The 12,033-nt window shown below is 47.8% G+C and overlaps 1 protein-coding gene across 2 annotated transcripts; it reads right to left on the bottom strand.

The window, feature by feature from the left end:
- Positions 1-6,154: 6,154 nt before the first annotated feature.
- LOC120702928 lies at positions 6,155-10,068 on the bottom strand. Of its 2 annotated transcripts, none has more exons than XM_039986920.1 (3): positions 8,719-10,068; positions 6,559-7,446; positions 6,155-6,451 (listed from the first exon to the last, which is right to left on the bottom strand). In XM_039986920.1, exons 1-3 carry the CDS (start codon positions 9,053-9,055, stop codon positions 6,405-6,407), a joined length of 1,272 nt encoding a protein of 423 aa, XP_039842854.1. In that variant the 5' UTR covers positions 9,056-10,068; the 3' UTR covers positions 6,155-6,404. The 2 variants fall into 2 exon arrangements, with proteins under 2 accessions (XP_039842854.1, XP_039842855.1); XM_039986921.1 differs by having other exon boundaries at positions 9,459-10,066.
- Positions 10,069-12,033: the final 1,965 nt, after the last annotated feature.

Consider the following 12,033-nt stretch of genomic DNA (forward strand, 5'->3'; position numbering starts at 1 on the left):
ATAAAGCAAGATACATTAATCAAATAAAATACTTTATGTAACAAAAATTGTAGATCTTGTTTCATAGAATCCATAACAGTTGAGTTTGTATTTTTTCGATTTTGTCTATGATTTTATATCAATTTTATAAATTAATTATTTAATGCGCCCTGGGCGCCAGGACCCAAATATATTTTTTTTACATTTGGTCCTGGCGCCACCACCCATGGCGCCAGGGGGCTATTTCTCTAAAAAAATTGGGGTGCTAGTTTTATAAAAAATAATTAAAAAATACTAAAAAAACCCTGTTGCCTAGCCTGCCTGGCGCCCAGGCCGCTAGTTGGGCTGGCCAGGCTTGGCCTGCTAGCACGCCTCCGCGTGCAGAAATTCTATATATCTTTCGAAAAAAATTCACACCTTTCAGTGTTTGGGATTGGTACAGAATCAAAGCTGTTGAATCCATACCCAAATCTTAGCTTCCTCAATCTCGTCAACCTTCCTCTCTCTCCCGCGCCGCAGTCTGTGCTCCCCACGCCTGCGCGCCGCTTGTGCCCACCGCCGCCTGCGCGCCACCTGGGCCGCTAGCGCGTGCGCCCTGCTCACGCGCCGCGCCGCCTTCCCACGTCGCGCGCCCAGCTCTCCGGAGAAGAAGGCGCCTAGCTCGCCAAAGAAGAAACACATTGTTCAACATTTTAATTTTAGTATTTTCAACATTTCATGCTTCCGATTTTAACATTTCGTCTTTACAGTTTCAACATTTTGAAAGTTAAACATTGAACCTATTTAAGAAAAATAATAAGTTAATCTTGTTGAAATGTAGAACATGTTTGCAGCAGATAATTGGTCAAAGTGGGCTTTAAAAATGGATGTCTTATCTATCTTCCATATAATATATAGGAGGCCCACCCCCAGTCCCCGCGTGCGCGCTGCCTAATCTCGTGCGCAAGAGTAGAGGAAAAACAAAGGGAAAGCAGAGACCGAAACAGAAATTCAACTTCAAATTACTCTCAAAATTTCATGGATCCTATGGGCCTAATAGATTCAAAAAGAAGTTTGCAAAAATATCGAGTAAATCTCACGAATCCAAAATCACTCGAAAATGACCCGAAAAATTGAGAAAAAGAAAAATGCTCGGGATTGATAGGTTGAACAAGAGATCGATCCTTGGATTTCACGAGGTCCACTTACAAGCCACTCCTAACCTAATCAAAGTATTGGATGGCAAAAAGATCAAATCAAAAATCCATTCATCTCTCTCCTTCTCGAACCCTAGCCAAACTATCACAAACATAAATGACAGGACCTCCACCAAAAGAGAAGCAAGAGGTAGCTGTCCACCCAACCCCTCCACATATATACAGGCGTCAACGCCCTTACATGAAGCACACAACCCAAATACTTCTCAGAGGTAAAAACGTCCAATTTTTTACTAGAGCACCAGACGGACACGCCGCCTTCATAATTTTGCTTCACCTCGACGTAAGCTTCGCGATGATGCCACGTGCCCTCCGTCACCACCATCCGGCCACACCAGACGCATTGAGGCCCAAACCGGTAAACCTGTCAACTCCAATGTCGACACATGTCCGGCCTCCGCCAAGCTTTGGCACCTTCAAGTTTTTCGCACTCCCACCGCACGGGCAGCCTACTCAAGCTTGCCATCGCCTTTCTTCTTGACTTGACCGACGTCATCTTCATCACCATCTCGCCCTCCATATACTCTTGCTCTGATCCACGCACCATGTGGACCGCTCATGACTCCTCCCAGACTTCTCGGGTACCTACTCTTGCTCTGATCACATACCATGTGAACCGCCCATGACTTCGTCCGGACTTCTCGGGTCCCTCGGCGCCTCCACTTGTCCTTCACCACCGTATGATGCATTGGCGTCAAGCCTCTTGTTTGCTCGTCATCACCGCATGGTGCATCGCACCCAAGCTGGAGCTCGCCCTTCACCTCGTGCCATCGACCGTCGCGTCGCACCCTACATCTGCACATCACAAGCCAAAAGATACATCGAATCCGCTCAACGTTATCAATCACTCATCATCCAAGGGTGACCTCAAGACACATGGATCTGGACCATAACTGCGAAAATCCCAGCCAAATGGCTGGGTTCAGGTCGGAAGCAAGGCTAGCAGCAGCCAATGCAAAATTGTACTAGCCCATAAGGAGAAAACTTTGAAATAATGAAACGAGAGCTGCATGTTACTAAAAAGATGAAAGCCCGGACATGCAACACAAGTTATTTGCAGAGAAATTTTTAGGGATAGGGGAAAAATAACCTCCAGTTTTCAGTCACCAAGTTCTCTAGAACCCGGGATCCTAAGCCAGAAAACTAAGAATATGATCACTTGATTGTCAGTCAATTGGGGCATAAGCACTGTGACTACACTGGTATTAGGAATGGTGTCGAGATAAACTAAGGTAATCTATTATCAGCCCAAGTTCTACTCGAGAGTGTGGAGCTAAACTGATTGACTATTAAGGAAGCAAAAGTGAAAGAGGCAAATGCATAGAGGCGGCAATTAGAAGAAAGTGCTTCTAGATAGCTGAAGAATATATCAGTACCCTCTGTATGTACCTGAGACCTCTCGTACTTTTGCTCCTGAACTTTGGCGCCTTCTCTTTAATTATGAACTTCTTCCTCGTTTAGCACCAAAGTTTGGTTTCTTCTCCCTCCAGAAAGACCAATATTCTGGCTACCTAATATGTGATGAGCTTTGGGGGCCAGGAAAGGAAGCAGGCTGGCCGAAGAGTTGCAACGTACTGGCCCAACAAGCGGGCAACCATTGGAAGCTGGTTAGCGAGAGCGCCAGAGTGGTGTCCAGTGACGGAGAGCCACTAGAGAGTAGAGACGACAGCTGCAATCATGACCGTGGCGAGGGCATGGTGAAGAGTGTTATTTTTAGCTCTCTGGATCTAGGCTAGAAACGCCTACCACTAGCGGGCAATAGGATGATGACAGCGGAAATCATTCAGAGTAGAGAATAGAGAGAGATCTTGGGTTAAACCTTCGGGGTTGATGACGGGCGCGGCCAGTGCCATGGGGGCAACGGTGTTGGGCAGCCTGTTGTCGTGGTCGAGCTTGTCCTGGTTCTCCTTGGCGTGGCGCTCCTCTGCAGCCCGCTCCGCTTCTCTTCTCCTTTGTTCCTCCTGCTGGGCGAGGGCGCTGGACGCGGGGTCGGCCACCTGGTTCAGGGAGGTCGATGGCGTTGTTGCTGGATTAGCAATCTGGGTCGGGGAAGAGACGATGGCGGCGACGGTTCCGATCACTCGGTGCGCTGGGAGATCGGATCCCTCTGGTGTGTGTAGGCTAGGGTTTTGCGGACGCCCAGGATGCATTGGCGTCCGCGCCGGCCACTGGGCCTTCTTTTCATAGTGCATTGGTGACCGGGGCCACGACCTAGAAGGGTGAGGCCGCGCCCCCGATCAGGGCGCGAATCCTACTCGGTCACGGTTCGGTTTGAACCATTCCGAGATCAATCCAACATTCTCCCCCTTGATCTCGGTCTTATCATTTTCACAGTCATTCTGTGCTCAGTTCCTTGATAGGTCAACATACAAAGACCAATGCGTTTAGATGGCCAGTTACGTGCCACTGAACTCATTGACTACAGTACATCTATCTATCTTAGAATCAAGCTTTCTGTGAGACGGTCGCTTTTATAGCCCTTCAATCCAGAATCATAGGTATTCCTTTAGGTTGTCTGCATCTGCATAGCCTACTACCTATAGGTTGTCTGTCTTTCTGTATGTCAACATGAGGTCTTTCGTCCCTTGCATATATCGCAAGGCTTTCTTTGCTCCTACCCAGTGAGCTCTTCCTGGGTTGGACTGATATCTACCAAGCATCCCGGTCGTAAAAGCCAAATCTGGGTGTGTGCACACTTGTGCATACATTATGCTGCCAACAGCGGAAGCATATGGAACCGATTTCATCTGTTCTTTCTCATACTCATTCTTAGGACACTGAAAATTCCTAAATTCGTCGCCCTTGGCTATTGGAGCAGACCCTGCATTGCAGGCTTGCATACCATATCTTTTCAAGATATTTTCAATATATGTCTTTTGTGACAGTCCTAGTATATATTTTTTCCCGTCTCTGTGGATTTGAATCCCCAGGACATAGGATGCCTCCCCCATATCTTTCATGTCATAATTTGAACATAAAAATCTCTTTGTCTCCAGCAGTAAGTCCACATCACTGCTAGCTAGTAGGATATCGTCCACATATAGAACCAAGAAAATATACCTACCATTCCGGAACTTTGCATAAATGCAATTGTCCTCATCGTTTTCTTTGAACCAAACTTTCGAATGGTCTCATCAAACTTCAAGTACCACTGTCTCGAAACTTGTTTCAATCCATATATGGATTTCTTTAGGTGGCATCCCATATTTTCTTTTCCTTCCACGACAAAACCCTTAGGTTGAGCCATGAAAACATTTTCTCTAAGCTCTCCAAATCAAAATGAGCAACAAGCGTCATAATGATTCTAAAGGAGTCCTTCGATGAAACAGGTGAGAAGGTTTTGTTGTAATCGATTCCCTCTCTCTGAGTGAAGCCTTTCGCCACCAAACGGGCTTTGTATCTTTCGATATTCCCTCTAGAGTCTCTTTTAGTCTTGTAGACCCATTTACAGCCTACTTTCTATGCTCCTTTGGGAATTTCTTTTAAGTCCCAGACTTTATTCGTGTCCATGGACCTCATTTCATCCTCCATAGCGGCAAGCCACTTGGGTGAGTCAGGACTTCTCATGGCTTCCTCATATGTAGTAGGATCTCCCTCTACGGTCATATCCTCACTAACATATACCTCATAGTCGTTAGGAATTGCAGATCTCCTAACTCTGTGTGACCTTCTCAAGGGCACATCATGTTCTTCTATCTGAGGCTGCTCTGGTGGTGGATCGTCAGGCACATTTTCTTGTCCTGATCCCATAGCCTCAGCTGTAGCAGGAGTCAGTGACTCAGGAATCTCAGCAGGAGGCGAAGGCTCAGGATTAATTCTCTGTTCATTCATCGTCGTACTTGACGGGCCAACATCCACAGCAGGAGTCGCAACAACAGTCGGCTGAACTGGTGGTGCTACCTCAGCAGGTATCGAGAAGTAAGGTTCTTCCATCATGGGAAATGGAACATACACCCTCTTCTCTTGAAGGTTCACTTCTCGAGGTACCGTGCTCCCCCGGATCATGTCATTTTCTAGAAACACAGTATGTCTTGTTTCTACAAATTTTGTGTGTTTGCCTGGACAGTAAAATCTAAAGCCTTTCAACTTATCAGGGTAGCCAATGAAATGGCAACTCACTGTCTGTTCGTCTAATTTCCCCTGTGAAGGGTTAAATATCCTGGCCTCAGCTGGGCAGCCCCAAATGTGCAAGTAGTTCAACGTGGGCTTTCTCCCAGTCCATAACTCGTATGGCGTCTTAGGAACAGACTTACTGGGAACCGATTAAGTATATGAATGGCGGTTTTTAACGCCTCCATCCACAGACTAACCGGAAGTGTTGAGTAGCTTATCATGCTCCGCACCATGTCCATCAAGGTACCATTTCTTCTTTCTGCTACTCCATTCTACTAAGGTTCGCTCGGTGTAGAATACTGGGCTACTATTCCATTCTCTTGGAGGAACCTTGCAAAAGATCCAGGAACTTGTCCATACTGCGTATGTCAACCGTAGTACTCCCCTCCATGGTCCGGTCTTACTATCTTTATTTTTAAGTCATGCTGATTTTCAACTTCAGCTTTGAATATCTTGAATTTATCTAACGCTTCATATCTCTCTTTGATGGGGTAAATGTAGCCATATCGAGAGTAATCGTCTGTGAACATTATAAAAGAGTCATAACCATCCACACTCTTTTCAGAGAAAGGACCACAAATGTCTGTGTGGATTATCTTTAATACTCCCAAGCTATGCTTAGCGTTTTTCTTAATCTGCTTCACATATTTTCCTTTGATGCAATCAATACAATGTTCTAAGTCTGTGAAGTCTAACGGATGGAGAATTTCTTCTTTTATCAAAATTTCAGTCCTCCCCCTCGAAATATGGCCTAAGCAACAATGCCATAATTTCGACGAGATTTCTCCATCGTTTCTTTTTCTTTTCTTTGTCTCATTCGGGTTAGGTACAGTTTCGGATGCATCAATCACATTAATCACATTGCATTGGGAAAGCAAATAAAGCATGTTTCGTCGGATGGCGAGACCAACATCTTTGTTATTACAACGAATAACACATTTATGATCCCCAAAATGGCAATGTATCTCATCATCATCAAGTCTAGAGACTGAAATCAAATTCCTCTTTAAAGAAGGAACAAATAAAACATCTCTCAATAAGAGTACAAAACCATTATCTAACTCTAGAGAAAGATCTCCAATGGCTTTGACTGCAGCTTCTTTTCCATTAGCAACTCTAACGCTTCTTGTTCCCTTTTCCAGCATCCTTCTTGTTCTGAAGCCCTGTAAAGAATTCGCAACATGCACGGTTGCACCCGAGTCAATCCACCAAGAATTAGCAGAAAAATCTAAATACAGGGATTCATCTATGAAAGTAATCTGATCTGTACCTTCATCTCTCTTGAGGAGTGACCTCAAGTAGTCGGGACAGTCCTTCTTGTAGTGCCCCTTCTGCTTGCAGTACAAGCAAGTGTCGACAGGCACAGGGAAGAACTTGTTCAGGTTCACCCCTCTGCCATGGTTGTAGTTGAGGGCTGGAGCCTTGCAGGAGGACTGTCCTTCATCGCCCTTAGGTCCTTTCTTGAAGGTTGGCTTGGAGCTCTTGTTCATTTTCTTTAGCTGATTCGAGGCATAGTTGATAGAGTCACCCTTGTGGCTCTTCAATCTTTCCTCTTCTTGCAAGCACTGTGCCATCAGCTGGTCAATCGTCCATCTGTCCTTGATAGTGGTGTTGTAGTGCACATGAAAAGTCTCATATTCTTTTGGAAGTGATTTCATGATCATGTGCACCACAAATTCCTCAGGCAAATCCTTGCCTAAGTACTTGTTCAGCTTGGCAGCAGTACTTGTCATCTTCTGGATATAAGCTCTCACTCCAGAACTGTCACACCTCATGTTCGTGAAATCGTCTACCAAAGCACTAGCATATGCCTTGGAGGATCCGGTAAATTGAGACCTCAGTCTGTCCAGAAGCTCCTTGGCAGTAGTGCACTCTGGTATTGACCCCTCAATGGAGTCATCTATGAGGTGTCTGACAATCTTCAAACACTTGGTGTTTGAAAACTCCCACTTTTTCTTCTCGATGCTATAATGTAGCATCTTCTCATCGTATAGATGATCGCCCATCTGAGGCTCAGTGGGTCTGTCAATCTGGATTGAGTAATCCAAATCAGCTAAAGTCAATAGCATGTCAATCTCCTTTCGCCAAGCGGGATTGTTGGTCCCCTTCAGCGGATCAATCGTCCTCATATGATTGAGGATCATCGCAGCATTAAAACCTTCGGTAAATAAAACATAAATCAATTAGATCATTGTCAGAAGGCAATAAAAGTCATATGCACGAAATAAGATCAACGTTGGTCAAAAATAAATCATGCATAAAAAATAATCTCTATTCTAAATTCATCGTTGGATGATAAATAAAATAAAATTCAGAGAATACTCATGACTTATCATTTAAAAATTAACGTTGGTTAAAAAATAACGATAAAGTCATAAAAAATCCGATAATGTGCATCTCTAAATAATTATTGACGTTGGTTTCAAATTATTTAGAATAAAAATACACATTAATATCATCAGCAGCAGAAACATGGTCATAATCTCATATGTAAAACTGTGTAAATCAGCTCCAAGCAAAATTATCATTTGAATCATGTAAAAGGTTGCATTTATCAACAATCTGTAAATTCTGGAAAAGAATAAATCAATTTCACTGTGCATTCCGTGAATCTGGCCCAAAAGAGCCCACGCGGGCCAGCCGCGCACAGTACTGGGCGGAAACGCGCGCGCGTTTACAGACGGGCCGCCGAAAACCTGGGCCTGGGTCGTGCATCTGGCCCAGCCCAGCGGCGCAACGCGCGCGCCCGCCGTTGGTCTCGGCCGTCGGATGGAATCCGATGGTCGAACGTTCGTCTTCACTGGGTATAAAGACCCGCAAATTTCGGAACCGGGTGGAAACCCTAGTTCATTTCTTCTCCCCCGCGTCGCTTTCTCCTCGCGTCGGCGCCGCTCGCTCGCCTCCACCGCCGCTCTGCTCTCGCCTCCACTGTCGTAGCCAGAGAGAGAGAGAAGGACGGGGACGAGGTCTGGCACCGCCCGCGAGGCTTCTCGTCGGCGTTCGTGCCCGCCGTTGGGTGGACGCGTCGCCACCGAGCGGCCGCGCAGTCGGGTTAGTCAGGCCTCCGCGCGAGCATCTGCTCATGGTGGCGCTCATCATCTCCTTGGACGCCGGCGGGACCAGCAGGCCAAGGTAAGTGCTCTTCTTTGTTCTGTTCGCGGGGTTTGAATCTAGGGTTAGGGTTTCGGATCCTCTTCCCTATTCTGTGTTCTAGGGTTCGGCTTTGGTTTTTCCTCCCCCTATTCTGTTCTCACCCGCTAGGGTTAGGGTTCGTATTCTGGCCAAAGCCCGTGCTCTGGTACCAATTGTTATTTTTAGCTCCCTAGATCTAGGCTAGAAAAGCCTACCACTAGCGGGCAATAGGATGATGACAGCGGAAATCATTCAGAGTAGAGAAGAGAGAGAGAGAGAGAGAGATCTTGGGTTAAACCTTCGGGGTTGATGACGGGCGCGGCCGGTGCCATGGGGGCAACGGTGTTGGGCAGCCTGTTGTCGTGGTCGAGCTTGTCCTGGTTCTCCTTGGCGCGGCGCTCCTCTACAGCCCGCTCCGCTTCTCTTCTCCTTTGTTCCTCCTGCTGGGCGAGGGCGCTGGACGCGGGGTCGGCCACCGGGTTCAGGGTGGTCGACGGCGTTGTTGCTAGATCAGCCATCCGGGTCGGGGAAGAGATGATGGCGGCGGTGGTTCCGATCACTCGGTGCGCTAGGAGATCGGATCCCTCTGGTGTGTGTAGGCTAGGGTTTTGCGGACGCCCAGGACGCGTTGGCATCTGCGCCGGCCGCTGGGCCTTCTTTTATAGCGCACTGGTGACCGGGGCCGCGACCTAGAAGGGTGAGGCCACGCCCCCGATCAGGGCGCGAATCCTACTCGGTCACGGTTCGGTTTGAACCGTTCCGAGATCAATCCAACAAAGGGGTGGAAGTGGGAAGCAGTAGCCGAGAAGGTCGGTGCCACTGCCCAGTATATATGACACTGAATCCCAGTCTCGGTGCTGCTCGCTGCTCCCTTGCCTGTGCGGCTGTGCCTTTGTGCTTGCTCCATGCTCGAACCATCTTCCACCCCGAAAACCCCTCTAATGCTCGGACTTGAATGGAACCTCTTTGGAATCTCTTAAACTGCAAACCTGCTTTTTCTCAATGAAGTACCTGACCTTCAAAAAAAAAATTAAGTACCTGAGGTGTCTTGGGCGAAGCACTGCGCAGTCTCCATTGCGAACTATCAGGGATGGAAGCACCCAACAAGATGCCGACAAGTGATACTAGCAAGCTGCACGCTCGGTCCAGGGCTCTCAACAAGCTGCCATGAATCCATGATCACCGAACCAACCAACTTCTGCATCTATGTCTCCAGCCACCTTGCTCTCATAGTCTCATTCGCCACCGAGACCCTGAATCCTGATAAGTGAAAAGCCAAGTCACCTGTAGGTTGAGCGAAGCCAATCTCGAGTAACCAAAGACAGGAGGCCAAGAACTGAAACATGGCGCCGGAGCTCTGCGCTGTAGCCCCAACGGACACTCTCTCGTGGGAAACCGAAACTGAAAACATGGGTGCAAGGTAAGCGAAGCGGACACAAGGGTACTATATATACGTGTCTGAACAGCTAGGTTCTGAAAAGGACATTGGCAATGGCAAGCTGGTGGTGCGGCGACATCAATTGATCTCCATAGGCTGGAACCGGAGAAAAACGAGGAGGAGGGCAGCCGGCTGAGTCCTCGGCGAAGTTTCGTGCTTGGCGATTAAGGCTCGGAGCCGGAGATTTCCGGGAAGTTTCCGTGGGGACATGCCATGTCTGGAGGCGGAATTCCTCGTCCCGAGGCAATTTCCCGGAACCAGCCTGCCGGAGTAGAGCGTCTGAATCGTTGAACGGAAGGGCCACCGCCCAACGGGGGAATTTCGCGGAAGCTGTGGCCAGATAATTTCCGCCAGGGCCGGTGCCCGGGGCAAGCGTTTCGTTTGTGCCTGCCGCGCCCGCGAGTACATGATCGTCCAGGTAGCAGCTCGTCTAGTCTAGATGTGTTTCACTTTCAGCATGAGCATGACGAACAAGCATGTACAAGCTCGCCCTTCTCAGCATCCAGCTTTGGAGATCCTCGCATGGCATGACCCCCTGGTTGCTTTCCTGAATCTTCTGGGATGCGATGGGAAAAGCAAGCACTGGTGTTCGCTGCACCTGCAACTGCAAGAGGCCCTCTTCCGCCCGCTGGCATGCGCGTGCAACTGTTCCTCTTTTTCCAGGAGTCGAGGTTTAGACAAGAACTGGCCGTCGGAATTTGAGCAATCGTGGCCGCCGCGGAACCGCTGTCCGGTCGGAATTTTTTTCGTCTGGCCCCGCCTGAGACGGCGGACCGGACACCGGAGGAGGATGACTGGTTTCTGCTGTGCTCCGGCGGCCTCCGGGCGACCGGGCCTAGTGGAGTAGCAGTGGGGAATGGGCGCCCTGGACCTGGACAAGTAGGGCGTCCTGCGAATCTGGATGGCGGCCATGGTCGATGGGTCCAGAGTTCTAGAGGCTGGGTATATCCGCATATCCCCGCGCAGGGAGCGGGGACACGACATGTACACCATGGAGGACACTACCAAACAAAAAGACCAAAGTGCTAGTAGATTCATTGTGAAATCAACTATTATAGTATGCAAATGCATTATTTTCTATTTGAAATAATTTATTTAGAGATATTTTCGGTCAAAGTTAAAATAAACTGACTTTGAAAAAAAATCAAAACGCAGCTATATTCTAGTAGGATGGAGATGGTACAAAATCCAAGCGGGTCCGTGTCGTCACTCACTCTGGGGTGTCGTGGGGCGGGCTCGGCTCCCGCGTGAAAGCGGATCACGAAAGCGAGCTCCCACGTGGCTCGTGCTCTATTTTGATTTGGCATGCACGTTCTGATTCCCAAGTCATCGCAGTTTCGAAGCCACGTATGCGCCACCTGGACCTGTGCAAATGATGGCGCCAACTAAACTGATCGATGCTGGATCCAATCGTGCTTCGGAATTTAGTTTAATCAGAAATGATGCTTTGGTTCCTCGCGCCAATATATCATAGCGGACTGAGCAGGATCACAGCAGGATTGTAAATGAACTGCTGTAGTACTGTCCAACTAGCTAGAAGCGGTAACTGGTAACGGTCTCCTCAGCCGTAAAAGCCCGCGGGCTTGAAAAATGTTGACTGCTCAGCCTCCTTCAAGAACAAAAAAATTAAATTTTACTGTACTTTGGTAAAGGGAAGCCGTCGATTCCTAGCAAAATGATACATGCTCCTCGATTCCTAGAATGATTCAGCGACATGATAAGCGGTTCCTCGTAGATATTTTATTTTAAAAGATGATGAAACCTCATCGACGAACCTACTAAACAAATTTAGGATCGATCCCATTCGCACGCGTCAGGGTCAAGAATGGAACTACACATAGCTTTGACATTTCCTTTTCCGCGTCGAATCCCAGTTTTATTCTTTTCCCAACGGTACCGCGATAGTTTCCGTGTTGCCCGCGGAGTCATCGGACAAGACAACACTGACTGGACCATAGAGCTGCTGCTGCACGTAGGGATGATAAGGGTAGAGTAGATTGCTATACGCGGCTCTCATAGTTCTCGTGTAAGTTCACGTAAGATTTTTTTATTAGATGGCGGAAAGAAAGGGGGAGAGAACAATGCAGTTGTTTCGCGAGACAACCGCCTCATATACTAAAATTTAGGACTATAAGACCACTTTCGTTGTTGTTATGTAACTTACAATATTTTTTT

This window comes from Panicum virgatum, chromosome 4K, assembly GCF_016808335.1.
Source record: "Panicum virgatum strain AP13 chromosome 4K, P.virgatum_v5, whole genome shotgun sequence".
Classification (NCBI taxonomy): Eukaryota; Viridiplantae; Streptophyta; class Magnoliopsida; order Poales; family Poaceae; genus Panicum; species Panicum virgatum.